Raw genomic sequence first — 18,996 nt, 5'->3', positions numbered from 1 at the left:
AGAGAGATAGTGTGTGAAATATTGTATGTGTCTATGTGTTTGTATGTGTGTGTGTGAGGGAGAGAGAGACAGAGAGAGATGGGGAGGGTCACTGTAAAACTGTGCAATGATTTCTTGACCTTGTCATCAATGATAAGCAATCCCTCAGTAATCAACATCACATGAAATAGCATCAAGCAGTAGACTAGATAAGAGATAGATCAGACTCAATGTAATAACTTTAATAAACAGCGCTCTCTAGTGGCTGCTGCTGGTTGTTGTAGTGTAACTTTGTGGTCAGTGCATATTATGATAAACATGGTGGTGTGTGTGTCCTGTAGGTACCTGTACAAACTGAGGGACCTGCACGTGGATGTTGAGAACTACACAGAGGCGGCCTACACTTTACTTTTGCATTCCAAACTTCTTAAGGTACACACACTAACCCACACACATACACACACACACACTTGAACAAGCAAAATACAAAAAAAAAACATGAATTCTTTTGACTTTTTTCAGCTGAATAACTGATTTTTTTAATGTAGTTTGACCTAGCTTTAAATAGTTCATTTTTGACCCCACAGCTGTGAAAGAGTCAAAGATCAAAGCACAGGTTTTGCAAGTCCAGTGAACTTCAGCATTAAACAGAGATATAGTGTAGACCATGCTGGCACACCCCAGTCATTGTTGATTCATATTTTGTTGTTCCGAGGTCAAGCTGTCATCTTGCCTCATTCGGTTTGGACAGTCACACAAACCAAGAATGACAAACCCACAATACACACATGCACACATTCACATCCAATGCTATTGTGATTTGCACTGTGTGTTACCGTTACAAATAGCATACCAACAGACTCCGAGTGGTTTAAATGTGGTGCTCGTTGCCATTTTTAAATATGCTGCGTGCTTCTCACAGTGTCAACAGCCACTCCATACTTCACCCACGGTGACATAGGGGGTGAGGGAGGGATTTTGGTTGGCTGATCCCGAGTTTCTCTGGCAGCACTGGAAATGAGAGGGGGATCTTTATTGTCTGATTTACGGCTGTACCTGACGGTGGTCTGGGCGGTGTGTTGCGGCTTGATGAAGCTCTCTGAGCTTTTTTACGACCGAGGCTTGGCTCCCATTGCTGAGGTACATTATATTTATGAACCTCTGGCTCTCCCCCCTTTCTCCATCTCTTGCTCTCTTTTCATTCTCTCCCCCTCTCTTTCTCTCCCCCTCTTCTCTCTTTCTCTCTCTCCTTCTTGCAGTGGTCAGATGATCAGGCACCACCTCAGTTGGAGCTGTCTGGCCATGGCTGTCTGTCTCAGAGGCAGCTCAAGGAGAACCTGTACGACAACATCATCGGCTACTTCGACAAGGGCAAGGTCAGCTTGGGTCAACCTCAGTGGACACAACAACAGAAGCTACTGGCACACCGACACATAAAGTGTCATATGGATGGGCGCTTCTTTGACACCCATGAATTGATAACTAGTCTGTGCCATTATTTGCATACCATTGAAAGGCATATTATCTCAAAGGGAGCTTTGAGAAGAATATGCAGTACCCAATTTCATTTGATCTCACATCAATGAGTCATCCTGATTCTTGATGGTATCTGTCTCCACTTTAATGTCAGATCCCTTCATGCTATTTCTACCAGCCCCCAAAAGAGAAGTTTTTCATTCTATTTCAGTTTGCTCAAAGCCCCTTCTCCTTAATACCATAATCTGCCCCAGTGTGTGTGTGTGAGTGTGTGTTTGTGTTTGTGTTTGTGTGTATACGTTTGCATGTATGTGTGATCTTGACTGCATGGTCTCTCTGTACTTCTCAGATGTGGGAGGAGGCCATCACGCTGTGTAAGGAGCTGGCTGAGCAGTATGAGATGGAAGTCTTTGACTACGAGCTCCTCAGTCAAAGTCTGGTAAATCCTCCCCCCCCCCCCCCCCCCCCCCTTCTCTCTATCTCTCTCTCTCTCTCTTAGAACTAGTCCACCACTCATGCATTGCAAATGAGAGGGTGGAGAGTAATGAAACTTCATTATTTTTTTTTCTTCTGGTTGGGGGGTGGATGGGTGTATGGAGATTCGTTCACATTCATCAAAGAGTAATTACTGAGAGACATTTTGTCACAGGCTGTCTGGTGCAGGTTAGCCTGGGTGATTACACTTTCACTATTTAGTCATGGTGTGTGAAGCTTATAATTGCGCACAAGTGTGTTTGGGCACTAACCTACAGGCCCAAGGGGCTCCTACTAACATCACCGAAGAGTCGCTGAGTCATGCCTGTTAGACTTTCAATGACAGTGCCAGACTCAATCGCGAACCTCCATTTTCCTGACCACACTGTAATGATGTCTGGCAACAACAACAGCGAAAGCAGAAGTAGCAGCGCAGAAAGCCGGGGGTTTGTTATACCTATCTCAGTCGGAATAGATATCAGGGCTCCTCGGTCAGGCTTTGAGGCCTTCAAGTTTCCGGCCAGGCAGCTGTCATAGTCGTCAGGCCTCTTCGTCCCCGTCCCCCCCGTCCCCCCCCCCCCCCCCCCCCGGTGGGAGATGGTGGGAATGAGGAGAAGGGGAGATTATGCGTGAGGAGCGCTCGGAAACAGACAAACTCTCCCCATGCTCAGTGAGCATGCATTTTTAAGCAGCAATTTGCCAACTGTCACGATAATATCAATATGATTATGCATGTTGTCTCTCTCTCTTTCTTTCTCTCCCTCCCTCTCTCCCTCTCTGTCTGTCTGTCTGTCTGTCTGTCTGGCATAGAATGTCTAGATTATTTTGTAGGCAGGATTTTAATTACCGGCCCCATTGTGAGAAATGCCCCATGTCTGCTTTGCTGATGGAGGGTGATTGCTAGTTGTCATATTTGAGCATCTCTCTCTCTCTCTCTCTCTCTTCCTCTCTCTCCCCCTCTCTGTAGAAGCAGCAGGCCCAATTCTATGAGAATATCATGAAAATTCTGCGGCCTAAACCAGACTACTTCGCTGTGGGATACTATGGATGTGGATATCCTTTGTTCCTACGGGTACGTGAGTGCAGTGCTGAGTGTGTGTGTGTGAGTGTGGGAAGGTGTGTGTGTGTGTGTGTGTGTGTGTGTGTGTGTGTGTGTGTGTGTGTGTGTGTGTGTGTGTGCATTTTGAAACTTTAACATTTTTGTCAGAAGAAGTAAGTGTGTGTGTGTGTGCATTTTACAACTTTTCAGTTTGGTTTCTGAGGGAACAAAAATGATAACAGATGAAAACTAGTTACAATACGCTTATGTGCACATTTACGACAGAACAAGGTGTTCATCCACCGTGGCAAGGAGTACGAGCGGCGGGAGGACTTCCAGAACCAGCTGCTGAGTCAGTTCCCCAGCTCCATCCGCCTCAACACCACACAGATGCCCGACGACACCATCAAGAGCTCCCCCAACCAGTGTATCCTCTTCCACAGTGCCAATCAGACAGATAAAACATATAGGTCCCCAACGTCTTATTAGTGTCTACAGCAACGTTGCTTGTAGAATGTGTTCAACTTTTGATATTGTTTTGTTGTTTCTTCGTGTTTATTTTCTATTTTTTTTAGTTTGCTGAGTTTGTAGGTTCAGTGGTCTGTACTCTCCCCAGAGAATAGCAGAGTTAGACTTAAGGCTTACAGGGGGAGGTCCTCTGCTCAGTCGCCTGAACGGTGTGGAACTCTGTTTACAAATCCCTTGGTGATCGTCAGCCAGGCCACCTCAGCCTTCTCTGGCAGTGGGGGACTTACTTGAGTAAAAGCACCACTACAGCAGTGGTCAAATACTCCATTACAAGTAAAGGTACATAAGTAGTAGCAGCAAAATGTAGTTAAGTAAAAGTACTGGTTTGGAATCATCAGTGTGTAAGCAGCATGTTACTGTTTTAGCTGCTGGGGGAAGAGCTAGTTTGAAAATCTTCTTGTGCAGTTTTGTATACAGGGACCCGAGATAAATCTAAGGGATCGTGAGATCATTAATGGGAACATGAAATTATTTATTGAAATAAAAACCATGTGAGAGGTTTAGAGGGAAAATGACTATTTGGTGCAGCGGTTAACTCATAAACTCTGAAATGTGAGTCTTTCTGCACACTGCTTTTTGTAAGATGTCATCATCATCATCATAGCCTACTACCCCTTCTGGGGCTAAGGCCGCAAACAAGAGTTCTCCAAGCATCTCGGTCCTGAGCCAACATCTCAAGCTGTCCCCAAGTGTAGCCCATTTTCTTGGCGTCCGCCTCCCAGTCTCTACGCCAGGTGTTTCGGGGCCGACCTCTCTTTCTTTTCCCTTGGGGATTCCACTTCAGGGACTGTCTTGTGATGTTTGTGGCTGGTTTACATAGAGTATGGCCTATCCATCTCCAACGTCGTTGGATGATCTCTTTGTCCGCTGGCTTTTGGCTTTTGGCTTTGAAATCCTTTTCACAGTAACTCAGTAAATTTAACACAATGATAATATACTCTAGGTTGTCTTTGCTGTGCTTTTATGACCATCAATGACATAGCAATGGGCAGTTTGAAGGTGTAGTAAAAAATAATAAAAAGCATACCATTTTTTTTGTTAACAAAGAACGACTTGTGTACACCAACTCATTAGATTAACTTACATTTTCATAGTGATGTGCAAATAAAAAAAATCTGCTCATGTGCTTAAAACATTATTTTGTAGAGGCTGGGGACATTTGGGTGTATGCTTTCTTATGTAGTCTGTTGAAGGCATTGCTGAATATTGCACCAAGACTTTACATATTACAACATATTGCAAGAGGCCATTTCCCTTCAACATCCATATGCACAGCTCTGCAGGCTTATTTTCAAAGACCATGATTAGCATTTGTTAAACCACTTTGTGAGAACTAAAGAAGCATGTATTGGCATAAACGGCATGTTTTGCTGACATTTCTTTGCCAATCTAAGCATCAAAACAAATAATGCATATGGTGTTCGCATTGTGGTTCCACTGTATTCCTGAGTGAGCCTTTCAGATATCCAGTGTTTCACCGTGCAACCAGTCCTGGAGATTCCACCACGCCTGAACAACAAGCCTGTCCCTGACCAGATCATTAAGTATGCTTCACCTATATCCACCAACCGTACAGCAAAATATCTTACATTTAATCATTATTTGCCACGTTTCAGCTACTTTGTATAGCAACCTCACAACTCCCTCTCTTTTCCTCTGTTTGTCTGTACCTCTTGTGTTCTCTCTCTCTCTCGCTCTCGCTCACTCTCTCACTTTTCTCTCTTAAAGTTTCTATAAGTCAAACTACGTGCAGCGTTTCCACTACTCCAGGCCAGTGATGAAGGGCACAAAGGATCCCAACAATGAATTTGCTGTGAGTTGCTCTAATATGCACACTTACCACACTACACAACACACACACACATACACATACTCATAGACACACACAGACACACACACACACACAGACACACCGAAACACACACACAAACACACACACACACAGACACACACACAGACACACACACACACACACACACACACACACACACACACACACACATAATGTGATTGAAATCAACGTACATAGCAGGCTTCCTTAATACCTCTCTCTAGTCTATGTGGATTGAGCGCACTACCTTCTCGACCGCCTACAAGCTCCCTGGTATTCTGCGTTGGTTCGAGGTCACACAGATGACTCACGTAAGTGAAAGGGTCTTTGTTTATGCCTCTTGACGTCTGTGTTCCCAGTTACAGTTACTTTTTATAAGCGGCTTACACACAAAATGTCTGAAAGCTGTCACTCAAAGTGCAAACCCCATAGTGGTGTGCATTTTGTATTTGCAATTTTGTATGTATTATTGTGTACAGAGTTTTGAGAAAATTACACCTAGTTTCAGAAAACATGAGTAGGCAGTTGTAAAAAAAAACTGTCCAACAGTCTGATTTAGAAATCAGATTTTCAAGCTCACATTGCACCTCTTCTAGCCCATAATAATCTCCTCTCCTCTTCATAGGCCTCCATCAGTCCCTTGGAGAACGCCATTGAGACGATGAGCAACTCCAATGAGAAAATCCTCACCATGATCAACCAGTACCAGGGCGATGATAGCCTTCCCATAAACCCACTGTCTATGCTGCTCAATGGCATTGTGGATCCGGCTGTAATGGGGGGCTTTGCCAAGTATGAGAAGGTGAGATATTCTGTAATTGAGGTCCAGATAAGGTCAATAATTGGACCCAAAGGTTTTAATCCATGAAATATTATGCAGCCTTAGCGGACAATTTGTACGGCAAAAGACATATGAACATACATCTACGCATATGTTTGGTGTTTTTGAGTATGTCTGCTACCTCTTTTTCCCTTTTTTCTTGTATATGGTGAAACTCAGTTCTTGTTTTATCTCTTTTTGTCGTCCATCCTCCTCCTCCTCCTCCTCCTCCTCCTCCCCCTCTCATGGTTGTGTGTTTTCACTATCCAGGCCTTCTTCACAGAGGAGTATATACAGAGCCATCCGCAGGACAAAGAAAACCTCGCCCGCCTTAAGGATCTCATCGCCTGGCAGGTGAGTCAAACATCCCACCCCATCCCACCCCACACACACATACTTCTCAATTTGTTCAGTCTGTCACATTCCCCTTATTTTCATAACCATTTGCCATCATTGGCAGTTTAGGTTTCAGTAAAGACGCAGACTAACGCCTGTGGACAGTGTTATCAGAGGGCCTTTCAAATAGTGCGTTGAAGTATTAAACGCATTCGCAGTTGTCTTCTGCTCTGGCCCCGTCACTCTAGGTTCCATTACTGGGCAGAGGGATCTCGCTCCACGGGAAGAAACTGGTGGAGGACCTGAGGCCATTCCACGACCGCATGGAGGAGTGCTTCCAACAGCTGAAGAAGAAGGTGGAGATGGAGTACGGCATCAGAGAGCTGGTGAGGGGAGGATGAGTGAAAGACGCCCATGCGCCTGGGATGAACCGGAAGCGATTTGTCGATTTGTGATTTTTCATAGAGTAGGGTAGAAAAGACACTTCACCGTAGGTCCCCAGGAGTAGAGAACCTGGTAGAGTGATAAACTCAGAGGAACTTGACATTGATAATGATGAGGACAGCAGAGCTTGTGTTTTGTGTTGCGTGGCCGTTAAAACGATGGTGAAACGGACAGTCTCATTGTTCTGCATTTGTGATTTTAAATTTTCATTTGTTTTTTGTCCTCGTTTGTGGTGTACTTTAATCACACATGGTGTGATGCTGATTTGTTCTCACGCCTTCAGCCGGAGATGGATGATCGGAAGTCGATGTCTCGTCCTCGTTCAGTTCTTCGCTCCTACCGTCAGTCAATCATCTCCATTTCCTCGCTGGCCGGATCGGAGTGCGGGACCCCCACCAAAACCCAAACCGAGAGGTAACCGACCCCAATAACTCAGCACCGAGATCCACACTGAGTGGCCTCTTAAACTGTGCATAGCATATCCTGTTTTGGACAAACTACATTTTTAGTTTAGTTCCAAAAGTGCGCTGAGAGCTCACCTACTCCCATCTCATTTACATTTACATTTAGTCTTTTATCCAAAGCGAAGTTCAAGGAAGAGAACAATCAAGCAACAGTATGAGAAAAAGAGACTTAGTGTAACAATAAATACTATTTTACATAAGATCTCTCTCCCTCTCTCCTCTCCAGCGCTTTCTCTCTGGACTCGGGCGTACCCCTCACCCCCACCCTCCCCCGCTCCAGCGGCAGCATCAGCGTGATCGACGAGGGAGGCAACGAGGTGGAGGTGCGTATGCGCAAGTCCAAACGCAAGAAGAAGAGGAGCAGCATGATCTTCATCAGCGAGGAGAAAGAGAAGTCCAACGAAAGCAAACGGGTACGGGGGCGGGGGGAGGGGGGGGGGGGGGGAGTAGTGTGAGACACAGAGAGATGGAAGGAGGAGAGAATGCTGTGGGATATCTGAGGGTAGACTTTAAACTTGGATTTTACAACCTGTATTGGATGTATTTAGATTATAATGTTTGAATAGAGAGATGAGTTTTAGGGGTTTAATCAATGCCTGGAGAGGAACTTTAACCGTGTATTTCTGTTTATAAGACTTAATTACTTATAATTGTGAGAAACCTTGAGCCACTGAGAGACCGTCCGTCCCCCCGTTCCCCCCCCCCCCCCCTCCTCCATCCTTTCCAGAGTATTAGACTGATGTGTTTCTCTTCACTGCCCCCTAGCTGTCCAAGAAGCAAGAGTTCCGCAGTGACACCAACCTGTCAGAGCCAAACGAAGGACTAAGTCACACCAGTGCCAACTCCAGATCACTGCCTGCAATTACAGGTAAGATGTGTCTGAGAATTAGGACATGCAGCGATCCACAAACAGGTAAACCCAAAGACACAGATTACAGTTAAAATATGCCAGATGAATACTTAACAGTGGATAAATACACACCTGTATAGGATATGTAATGTTCCACTGTGGCATGTCAACACACCAATAGGGTTACAGAGCAGTTACATCAATTTTCGAGTTTCTTCATTAACATCAAGTACTCATGAATCATGTGGTGCTAGATCTTGCGTGCACTTAGTTCCCATTGAGAAGCGTTGGTTAATAAGAGGAAGGATGGTGACAGCAGAAAAAAGTAAATCAGATGTTCGGAAGTTCATTAATAAAACAGTAAATGGCATTTTTTCTTCCCAAGTTGATAATATAAACGTGCAACAATTGTGAGATGTGGACGGTTTTCTTACGAATGGCTCTAACATCAAGTCTGTCGCATAATACACTACATCAAGTTTCTATCTTGGGCTACTGTAGAATGTTGATAACAATAAACATTAAAGTAATGTCATTATCATACATACTTCACCATTAGATCAAGTGTTATCTTTATATCGTATCCTCTCTTGAATCCTTGGCCCTATGTGCTGAGACCCACCCCATCATAGTTTCGATAATCTTTTAATTGATGAAAGACACCCCCTGCACAACTCTCTCTCTCACACACACACACACACACACACACACACAAACACAAACGAACACTGCCCTACTGACATGAACTGCCTGCCTCTACCTCCTCCTCAGGCTTGTCTTTGTCTGTGGCCAATGGGGGAGAGGAAGTGGACTCGGCGCGCTCCAGGCGGGACAGCAAGAGCATGTCCGTGTGTCTGTCGGACAGAACCACAGACCGGCGCTCCAAAGGCGTCATAGGCCTCTTATTCAAGAGCAAGGTGAGACTCCCATACAGCAGTCAAGCAGTCAAGAGTGTATGGTTCATGTTTGTGCAGTGGTGACCAATGTATCATAAGTCCAGTGTTAGTGTAAGTTCAGCAGAGTACATGTGATTACTTATCGTACTTTTACTTTCTTTGCCACAGAGACATCATCGGCTCTCATAAGCCACCATTTTAGCCCCTGTTGAGCTGCAGAGATTAAAGTTATCACTTGCAATAAAAAAAAACAAGGATACACTGAGTTAAATGTGTTTTCTATGTGTGTTATAGAGCTCCAAGTCAGACGAAAAGAAATCCTCAGGAGACTTGACATCTGACAAAAATTCCAATCACTTTTAAACTCCTGCTTTCAAGAAGACACTTCTTCATCGTACTCGAGCATTGAGCCTTACCTCTGCTGTCTCTCCGATCATATGTGCCTTTGCCAATCTACTCCCTGGCCAGTTTAAGGAAAACTCATTTTATAGGATTCCATTCATCAGCACACAAATATATTTTGTATTGTTGCCATTGATTACAGCTTGGAATATGTTATCAGTGCTGTAAACGTAATAAAGATATTTTTTTGATGCCACTGGTTGTTACTGTAAGTATCTGTAGTCTTCTCATAACAAGAGCAAACATCAACCCCAAATGTCAAAAGAAATTCATCTAATAATATCAGGCAGGATTGGGCTTATACTGTATGTACAAAAATTAAGTCAGGGGCTTAGGAAAGTGAAGTTTGTTACCTATAACAGGAACAATAACAAGTATGAATATCGCACTACATTAAGGCTTGCCCATGTTTCTTTAGACCTCAATATCTGAACAGATTGCTTTATTTAATGTGCAGGTTATTCTTTAGAAATGGGGAAGATCAAAGTTTGTCTCCATGCCCATGTCAATTTCTTTCCACAGTCAAATCACTGACCTCACGGATTTTAGTCGTGTTAACTTGACTGGTATGCAGGACCTGCACCCTTTCTTCTCTCTGTGGCCCTTCCTCTAGCGCCTCTGCTTTTTATACCACTAGGACATGTACTCTCTGCTCCTTCTCCTTCGTGTCTCTCTCTCTCTGCCACTCCTCATCTAGCTTGTCCAATCTGCCCTCCGCCTCTTGTCACGTCCGGCTCACAGACATAGCCAAAACAGTTTAAAAGCCAAACAGTTTTAATTTATTAACAACTATGCAAGCGTGGGGAGCAAGGTTTCCCCATTCTCTCTCTCTGCAGCTCTGTGTAAAGCTCCGTCAGAATCTCCTTGGCACCTGTGGATTGTGCTTTTGTAGTACTGGGATCACCGGTCCCAGGTGCTCTCAATTACTAACGAGCCAACCACACCTGCTGGGCACCTGCAACACAAAACACAGACCAAGACAAGCAGCCAGCCCAGCACCCAAAAGAGACAGGGTCGTCACACTCTCATACCAGTGGCACCTGATCACCTGCACTTGTGTTGGTGAAGGTTCAGTCTCTTCAACCTGCCAACCTGCATGAGGGAGTCTGGGGAGGAGGGGAAGGTGGGAGATAACGCCCTTGAATATTTTGACCTTCGAATGCAGTATTGATTGTAAACACTTGCTGTTCGTTCTACATATTAGCTCCTTTAAGGCTAGATTTAACTTAATGTCAAATTCTGACAATAGACAGTGCTGATTAGGGCCTTTCAGTGTAGGCCTACACAGGTTACAGCTTTCACAATTTCTTTGGCACATTTCTCAAATGAGAATTAATGATCAGAATCAAAATCTCTGCACCACCTTGTCACTTGTACAGCAGTGACTACATCCTCACTGGGTTGCCCAGGTTCATGCTGACATGCAACCATAGGTCAAACTGTTGACTTCTGATGAAGTTGGATAGGCCTTTGATAACTCAAGCGAGGTTGTAGGCTAATGTGCTTTTTCAAATGTAAGCCCATTTTTAGCCACTTTGGAGAAATGTGGTGATTTTAAATTGCTGTTTTGGAACATCAACTTACCTTAAGTCATGTTCTTATAATGGGTGTCAATGAAGAGGAAAACGCTTAATGTAAGAAACTGGATTTCAGTTTTGTCCAATTTTTTTTGACAGATTGAACTGTTTATGACAATCTCTGAGAGAAATGTGCTCATTGTGCGACATACTGTAAGTCTTAAACACTCTGGAGTCTAAAGCCTTTTTTAGGTAGTCTGACATGCCTTGATGTTTTTGTATATTTTCCCCAACTAAAAACATTGAGGCAAAAGTGGCATGTATGATTATATTCCAGGAGAACTCAGCAATAACAACATGAGAGTAAAAGGAATGTAGTCAAAAAGTGTTATATTTAAATCAAATCCTTACAAAAAAACTCCATATTCACCACAGGGAAGCGTGGACTTCAAATTAGCCCGGCCTATTCCTTATAGGCCTGATGAGTCCTTGTGACTTTTTAATCTGGTCAAATCCTGCAGTACAAGTGAGGTGGGGTAGAAATTTGTATTCTGATAATTTCTTCTCATTTAAGAAATATAGCGAAAGCTCTAACTCAAAGTAGGCCTACATTGAATGTGCCTGATCTGCGATGTGGACTGTCAGAATTTGCCACCAGCATGACCAAGAATGGGCACCAATGGAAAGGACAGTGCTTAAAATTGGCCTAATTATCCCTCGAATTTCAGTTTTGCTCTTGTGAGATGTCATAAAAATATTGTTATTAGTGATTTCTGTTTTCAAACATTAAGTTACATTAAACCTTTTTCTTTTAATGGGCATATTAAAACGCTGGGTAAGATATCATACATAATCAGACGAATTCGATTTTTTTGACAGGTGGAAGTGTTTATGACAAGACATTTGAAAAATTTGGTGATCATTGATTGTTGTTTGGAACATTAAAGGAGCATTGTGTAGGATTAAGTGACATCTTTCAGTGAGGTTGCAGATTTAAACCAACTGAATACCCCTCTGTCGCTGCCCCTGGACATATTTTTGCGTCCATGAAATCAAGTGCTCATTTAGCTAAATGAGAGCAGAGGTGTTTTTTGAATTTCTGTTTTTCTGAATTACAAAGAGAGAAAACTCAGAAAAGCAGGACCATTTAAAAACATGCATTACACTTCCGTACACAATAATAAATTACATTTGTGATTAGGGTAGGTTTTTACATTCTAAACTTGAAAAGTGTCAGGGCAGTCAGAATTGGAGTTCAAGGACTGTGTATTTGTTTTCTTGTCCTGTGCAATGCCATTTAATACCAACAATAACAGCAAACAAAACCAACAAACCTTAGAGCAACATAGCTGAAGAGTCTGCTTTATTTAATGTTCAGGTTTTTTTTCTTTAGAAATTGGGAAGGTGAGAGTTTGTCTCCAGGCCATCCATGTGCTGGACATTTCAGATGGCTGAGATGAACTGAAAAGTGCTATGGCAGAAAAGAGTCTGTTCCACAAAACCACCCAGGCTAGGTTCAACATCCATGAAGACACTGCTTTGTCCATTGGGCAATCACAAGATGTGTATATTTCCATCAGGAACTAGAACGTCCATCCACAGTCAGTGAAAGATGTGACTGAACAGCACCACCAATAGGACACAACCACCAGACATGGAAATGTTATTACCTGATAGGAATCAGACAGAAGAAATATTATTGTACTGCACTTGTTTGGGACTCTTTACTTATAAAACATGACTAATGTATAGGAAACATTTGTACAACTTACATACTGTAACTTTAAAAATGTTAGCTGATAGCAGGTTTTAAATCACATGCACATGCACACTCTAAAGCACACACATACACACACACACACACACACACACACACACACACACACACACACACACACTCACACACACACACACACACACACACACACACTCACCTTTGCTGATTATAACCACCTCCACAGAACGATGGACTGAAGAAAAAGGCTTGCTCTCCGCAAACAGTGTGTACTGCCCTTCATCCATTTTGCCCAGTTTTGATATGGGGTCAACTTTAACCCCTTTTAACCCCTTTTTATCTCCTTTGTACCAGGTGAGCTCTGGCGGGGGATTGCCTTCAACTGTGCAGCCGTTCAGGGCCTCATTCTCTCTCACCTCAAGTGTCTGAGGACAGGTGATCATTGGACTATCTGAGTTTGGAGAAACAAGGAAAGACAACTCAGTGAAGTCTTTCTCTTTGGCCCACAAGAGTCTAACACTGTCAGATGTCATAAAGCAACACATTTTTAACGTGAAATCTCTTACACAAAATCTCAATGCCCACAGTTTGATTGACAGCTCCCACACTGTTCTTGGCGATCACAGTGTACTGGCCTCCGTATATCCTACTAAGAGGTGAAAGGGGATCCACCCGATGACCTTTGAACCAGATAACTTCTGGAGGGGGATTGCCCATAGCACTGCACCTGGGAAGTCTGTCGTGCTCTTTCACCTGGGCCTTTGTAGGACAATTGATCTCAGGCCCAACTAGTGTGTGTATGTGTGTGAGGGTGAAATTGAAATTGAAATAGTTAAGGAAGAAATACATTTTTTAAATATACATATCAACTTCTATTTAAATCTGCTGCAACATTTTTTTAGAGCATTATTATTGCACAGAGAGATGAAGATAGATATAACAATACCTGATAGCTCTTTGCCATCCTAAAAAACTATACACACTTCTAGGTAAAACCTGTATTATAACATAACCTCACAATAAAGAGAGCATAAATACAAAGGGCAGATTGTGTACTTGATAATTTGGCATTAATATTTAATGTGAGATCCCCTGAAAGAATATAGAGACTCAAAAAACTATGAGTTGCCATGGACTGGGTTAAAGAAACCTTTTTTGTCTCAGAAGTTTAATCTGTCAAACCAATAGCCTGGAAATTTGTATGTGAATGTCAAACTCTTACACCAAATCTCGACATCCACGGTTTGATTGACAATTCCAATTCTGTTCCTGGCAATCACAGTATACCGGCCTCCATCCACCCTGCTAAGAGTTGCCTGGGGATCCACCTGCTGATGACCTTTAAACCAGGTGAACTCAGGATAGGGGTTACCCTCAGCTGTGCAGTTGGGCAGTCTGTCATTTTCTCGCACCTGGACCTCTGAAGGACAGTTGATCGCAGGAGCAACTGCAGAAGAAAGGAAAAGATAGCTAAATGAAGAGGGATATTTTGAAAATATACAAGTCACAGTTCAAATATGTTGCACTGGAAGGTTTGGTATGAAATGAGGATAGACAGAGAGAAAAAAGAATCTCAGGCCCTCACAATAACACGTTTGGAAAAAGAGATTACATATTTGATTATGTTTTTACATTTTAAACTTTAAAGTATTGGAGGGTTGTCAAGCACTAGACAATGTAATCAAGAAGGAGGACATACTGAAACAATTCTATGGATATAAATACACTAAAGCACATTATGATTGAGAATGCCTTTCTCTTCTCTAATAAAGGATGCAATGTTACCTTAATACCATCAATAACAACAAACATAACAGCAAAGAGAAGAATAATGTTGGAGCTTTATCTCTCTCTAGGCATTGTTAATTATTATTGTTAGTGACCTCACTGAGAAACATGATTTGACCTACAGAACACTGAAATCGCAAGAGGCTGTGAGGTCTTCACCGGATGAGGCTGAAGTCCCTCGAGCTCCAGCTTGGCCTCACATCGGTACTGGGCTCCATTGTCTTCCCTGCTGGCAGTGAGATTTAGTGTTTGTGTCACTGTCACATTTTCATTTTGATCTCCATGAACAGTGAAGTCAGTTGAGGGGATTCCTCTTAGCTGTTCCTGTCCTTTAAACCATGCCACTTTCACATGTGAAGCAGGGGCTATATTCACTGCTACACATAGCAGCTGGAGAGGCTGCCCTTCAGCCAAGTCATCAACATCTTGTAAAGCATCAATGGACACTCTGTCAGGAGGCTCTGTTGAGTAATACACAAAGACACAGATCGAGAAAGTACTGAAATTGCATTTGAGCAGCCTAACAGGTACACAGAGATTTGTCAGGAACATAAGTTGAAAATGAGATTTATAATGCCCCTAAATCTTGATCGTAACATTATAATTACAAATGAGTTTCACTGGAATCTACTTTCGAGTAGACTGTACATAGCTGAATTGTATTGTTTGTATTGTATCATATTGTCTGTATATATTGTTTGTAATTATTGTAAATATGAGAGAGCTGCAAGATACCAGAATTTCCCCACGGGATTAATAAAGTATTTATCTATCTATCTATCTATCTTCATCTTGAAGCCAGAGTAAAGCACTATTGCTTGTCCCAGCATTACAGCTCCAACTGGTGGCTCAGCTTGGTACTGTTGTCTCATGACAGATTCAGATGCACAATAAATCTTATCTTTCAAACTCCTTGACATAATGTTTGAGTGAGAATATGGAGATATGAAATGGGTATGACTACATAACATTCTGCTTAATGTATCCGCAATGTATCCAGTCACGGAATTCAGTTAGGTCAAGAAAGGCACTTAAAACAGTTCCATGAGAAATATAGATAGGTAAAATGTATTATTTGAAATTCCACACTGACAAAGTGAGAAGTGAAGATATAAAATAAAGAAAAAAAGTAGCAGAGAAAAGTTGATTTCAACTTCCACTCACTGTATATGGTGATGTTGAGTTTGCTTGCACAATAACTCCCTGAATCAGACATTGTGTAACACTGTATTCCCTTTCCTACAGCCCACGTAGTCAGACTCTCTAGTGTCCATATCAGGTGTGTGACACCGCTAAGATGTATCTCCCCCACAGGGGATTCCCACCCCATCATGTCTGGTTGATCTGTGGTGGAGCAGTTTGCCCAGGCTGGATCTCCATATTGAACCAGCAGGTGAGGGGGATCAATGAGAGGGACTTTGCAGGTTTCCGTCACTGTAAAACACCAAAGCCATTCATCAGAGTTTTTATTTCTGTCCGAGAGCTGGACAACATTTAAACACACATAAGAGAAAAACATGAACAAAAAGAGAAAACAAAACAAAACAAAAAACAGCAGAATAGTACAGTTGTTAAAAGGTCCTGCACGTGGTAGAGCAGGAACATGCAAAGCCATGCAAAGGGTCTGTTACAAAGAACACGGTGACCATTAAGCAAGGTTGTCGACCTTTAACAAAAGCAAGCATTACGTGTTCTCGTAAAAGGTGTGACCAAATCACAGAGATGATGGAAAGGGTAAAAAAAATCATCCATCTTTGTCTTTTTGGTTGTGTTTGGCAGATCAATGCCCATTGTCTTCCCTTCACCCGTGTACCGAGTCCCCTGAGTCATTACATTTAAAGCGGAGGCAGGAGAGCATTCAGAGTCTGCCCAAAGAAAGGAAGGGAGGCCAGCAGAGGAAGGAAACACCCGCCTAGCCCACTGGGAATTCCCGGACACTTGTGCTGATTATTGTCAATTCTAATTGAATGTGTGTGTGTGTGTGTGCCTCATAATATACTGTATATAAGCATATACATAGTGCCTCTTTCTATTGAGTGTATGTCTGTGTGTTGGTGTATGAGTGTCTATGTGTGTAAAAGTGTTTGAATATGATTCAATTACATGTTGACACTTGCGCTAAAAAGCTCAACTAAATACAAGAGGAATTGAGAGGTATTAGAGTATAAAGCTCAAGTAACAGTGCTTACTCGTGCTAACAGTTCTCAAATCAATTAAATCAATCGAGAGAAATCAATATAGATATGTTTATATAGACATTTAACATGCGATTCACTTTAGCATTCACATAGCTTTCATTCAGTAAAACCTTGTGAGAAAAACATATTCATCCACTATGGCACAGTGACATTGTATTCATGTAAGAAGCCAAACCTTAACATAAATGCCATCATAATAGTAAAACTTCTGTAGTATAATTGCACACATTTTCATTCAATATGTATACTCCAACTACTAAAACACAGTTTTTTTAGATCCCTTACCTACTGCCGTTAACGAGAGAAGAAGAACTGAGCTGGTGAGGAAGCAGCCGTACACACGCATCTTGAAACTGGACTGCGCTTGACAAGACACTCCAAACTTATGACCAGTCCCGTCGTTGTCCCTTTATAAAATACCAGACTATTTGCTCTCTCTCGCTCTCTCTCTCTCTCTCTCTCTCGCTGATTGTACCATATATGCATTGTGTTCTTTGGGTGGTCCACCAGAGGAAGGAAAAGGCTGTGGAGTTCAGTAGATGAAGCCCCATCATACAAACTCTGTCTTTCGGAAGCATTAGGTACTTTGTAAGACATTTCATGAAAGGTTAAAAAAAGCTAAGTGTCATCACATCAAGTCAGTGTTTTAGCCAATGAAAAAGCATAGCCCATGCTCACTCGGTTGACCAATGACGGTCCTGTGCGTTTGTGCTAAACTCTGCAGGGAGTGACATTGTTGATGTTCACATTCCTTTGGGTGGAGCAGCACATATGATTCATGACTATTTATAGATTACAAGTTACAAGTTACAAGTCTTTTATTTGTCAGATGCACAAAAATGACACAGGGTCAGACTGGGCACTGACGACAAGGCGCCGCCCTAAAAACCTACCATGACATACATAACATAATATAACATAACACACCATGACGTACACTCTGTACAAGTACTATGAACATAATGTACACATAATAACATATAATAACCTAATTAACCCTACTAAATATACAAGATAAATATACAATACGCAGTGCTAAACATATAACAACCTATACATATAATACTAAATATACATATAACAGCCTATACATATAATACTAACAAATAACATATAATACACATATAATAAACTATGCTAACCTATACTAATCTATTGACCTTTACTAACCTACATTCATCCCAGTGAGGGAGTTACAGGTAGTGCAGTTTTCCTGATGGTATTACTGCTAGTGCAAACAGTAGGATGGGAGTGACAGTGTATGTAAGTGTAGTGCAAACAGTAATATGAAAGTGACAATGACAGTGCATGTAAAGTGACGAGTGCAAAGTGGCGGTAGTGTATCACTGTCCATTTAGCAGCCTGATGGCCCAGGGGTAAAAACTGTTCTCCAGTCTGCGTGTACGAGACCGGATGCTACGGTACCGCCTTCCAGAAGGCAGCGGGGTAAAAAGTCTGAAGGTTGCTGTCTTTTAGAATCCTGCCAGCTTTCCTGCATCGTGTGTGGTAGGTGTACTGCAGGGCTGGAAGCTCCCTGTCGATGACCTGACCACACTACGAAGGGCCTTGCGGTCCTTGGCTGTGCAGCTTCCATACCACACTGTGATGCAACCAGTCAGGATGCTCTCTATTGTACATCTGTAGAAGTTGGTGAGGATGACTGGGTTCATGCCAAACTTCTTCAGTCTGCTCAGGAACCTGCCTCACTACAACCCGGGAGCGTACCTATTTGAAGTGATAGCCCTACACATAAGGAGGCTAAGTGATTGCTTAATTACTGTACCATAAGTATTCCGGTCAGTGGGCTAAGGTACACATACCATACGGCCTGACTATATTATTTCCAGCATTCATATGTAAGGTGCTGCCTGAGAGCCAATAACTGACTCATTTTCCAGCACCTACGGTAGGGTAGACTGAGTATAGTTAAAGGGATAGTTCGGTTTTTAAGACATGAAGTTGTATGGCATCTACATCACCAGTGTAATGCAATCCACGCTGACTTACCTCCGACAGCGTCCTGTGAGCAGAGTTCTCGTCCAGTTTTGGTCAAACCGAAAGTAGTCCGGCAGGTTTCTAGACCCAGGAAAATAAAACGTTTCTCTTCCCAAAACATTATGTGTTCAAAAGAGTGATATATTTGCATCCCAAAACCGTTGTAGTGGAAAAAGTCACACCTCGTTATCACTTGGCCCTATTTTCAATACGCTCGATAATGC

At 42.5% G+C, this 18,996-nt stretch overlaps 2 protein-coding genes across 2 annotated transcripts in view; one reads left to right on the top strand and one right to left on the bottom strand.

The window, feature by feature from the left end:
- Nucleotides 1–9,568, top strand: part of dock2 (dedicator of cytokinesis 2) — a gene marked incomplete at its 5' end in the record, with an annotated part of 106,736 nt that extends 97,168 nt beyond the window's left edge. The window contains 16 exons of the mRNA XM_080841336.1: nt 321–411; nt 1,239–1,355; nt 1,805–1,894; nt 2,897–3,001; nt 3,254–3,395; nt 4,959–5,040; nt 5,225–5,309; nt 5,552–5,638; nt 5,953–6,129; nt 6,418–6,501; nt 6,732–6,869; nt 7,211–7,341; nt 7,618–7,804; nt 8,157–8,259; nt 9,013–9,158; nt 9,432–9,568. Of these exons, the coding sequence (XP_080697462.1) occupies nt 321–411; nt 1,239–1,355; nt 1,805–1,894; nt 2,897–3,001; nt 3,254–3,395; nt 4,959–5,040; nt 5,225–5,309; nt 5,552–5,638; nt 5,953–6,129; nt 6,418–6,501; nt 6,732–6,869; nt 7,211–7,341; nt 7,618–7,804; nt 8,157–8,259; nt 9,013–9,158; nt 9,432–9,500 (1,834 nt within the window). The 3' untranslated portion in view covers nt 9,501–9,568. The remainder of the gene's footprint in view (nt 1–320; nt 412–1,238; nt 1,356–1,804; nt 1,895–2,896; nt 3,002–3,253; nt 3,396–4,958; nt 5,041–5,224; nt 5,310–5,551; nt 5,639–5,952; nt 6,130–6,417; nt 6,502–6,731; nt 6,870–7,210; nt 7,342–7,617; nt 7,805–8,156; nt 8,260–9,012; nt 9,159–9,431) is intronic.
- Nucleotides 9,569–12,023: 2,455 nt separating this feature from the next.
- Nucleotides 12,024–17,172, bottom strand: LOC308367288 (neural cell adhesion molecule 2-like). The gene is made up of 7 exons (XM_080841167.1): nt 17,063–17,172; nt 15,744–16,013; nt 14,702–15,040; nt 14,014–14,238; nt 13,358–13,579; nt 12,991–13,242; nt 12,024–12,726 (listed from the first exon to the last, which is right to left on the bottom strand). The coding sequence occupies exons 1-7, from the start codon at nt 17,121–17,123 to the stop codon at nt 12,659–12,661; spliced, it is 1,437 nt and encodes a 478-aa protein (XP_080697293.1). The 5' UTR covers nt 17,124–17,172; the 3' UTR covers nt 12,024–12,658.
- Between the last annotated feature and the right edge of the window lie 1,824 nt (nt 17,173–18,996).

The sequence above is a fragment of the Sprattus sprattus genome (assembly GCF_963457725.1).
Source record: "Sprattus sprattus genome assembly, chromosome: 6".
Taxonomy (NCBI): Eukaryota; Metazoa; Chordata; class Actinopteri; order Clupeiformes; family Clupeidae; genus Sprattus; species Sprattus sprattus.
The sequence above is the reverse complement of the archived record's forward strand: the minus strand, read 5'-3'. Positions and strand labels throughout refer to the sequence as shown.

Coding starts and splice junctions, on each gene's coding strand:
- LOC308367288 (XM_080841167.1), bottom strand. CDS start 17,123: ATGCGTGTGTACGGCTGCTTCCTCACCAGCTCAGTTCTTCTTCTCTCG. Junction 15,041..15,743: donor ACTCAACATCACCATATACA/GTGAGTGGAAGT, acceptor ATTACTCAACAG/AGCCTCCTGACAGAGTGTCC. Junction 14,239..14,701: donor TCTTGCGATTTCAGTGTTCT/GTAGGTCAAATC, acceptor TTTCTTCTGCAG/TTGCTCCTGCGATCAACTGT.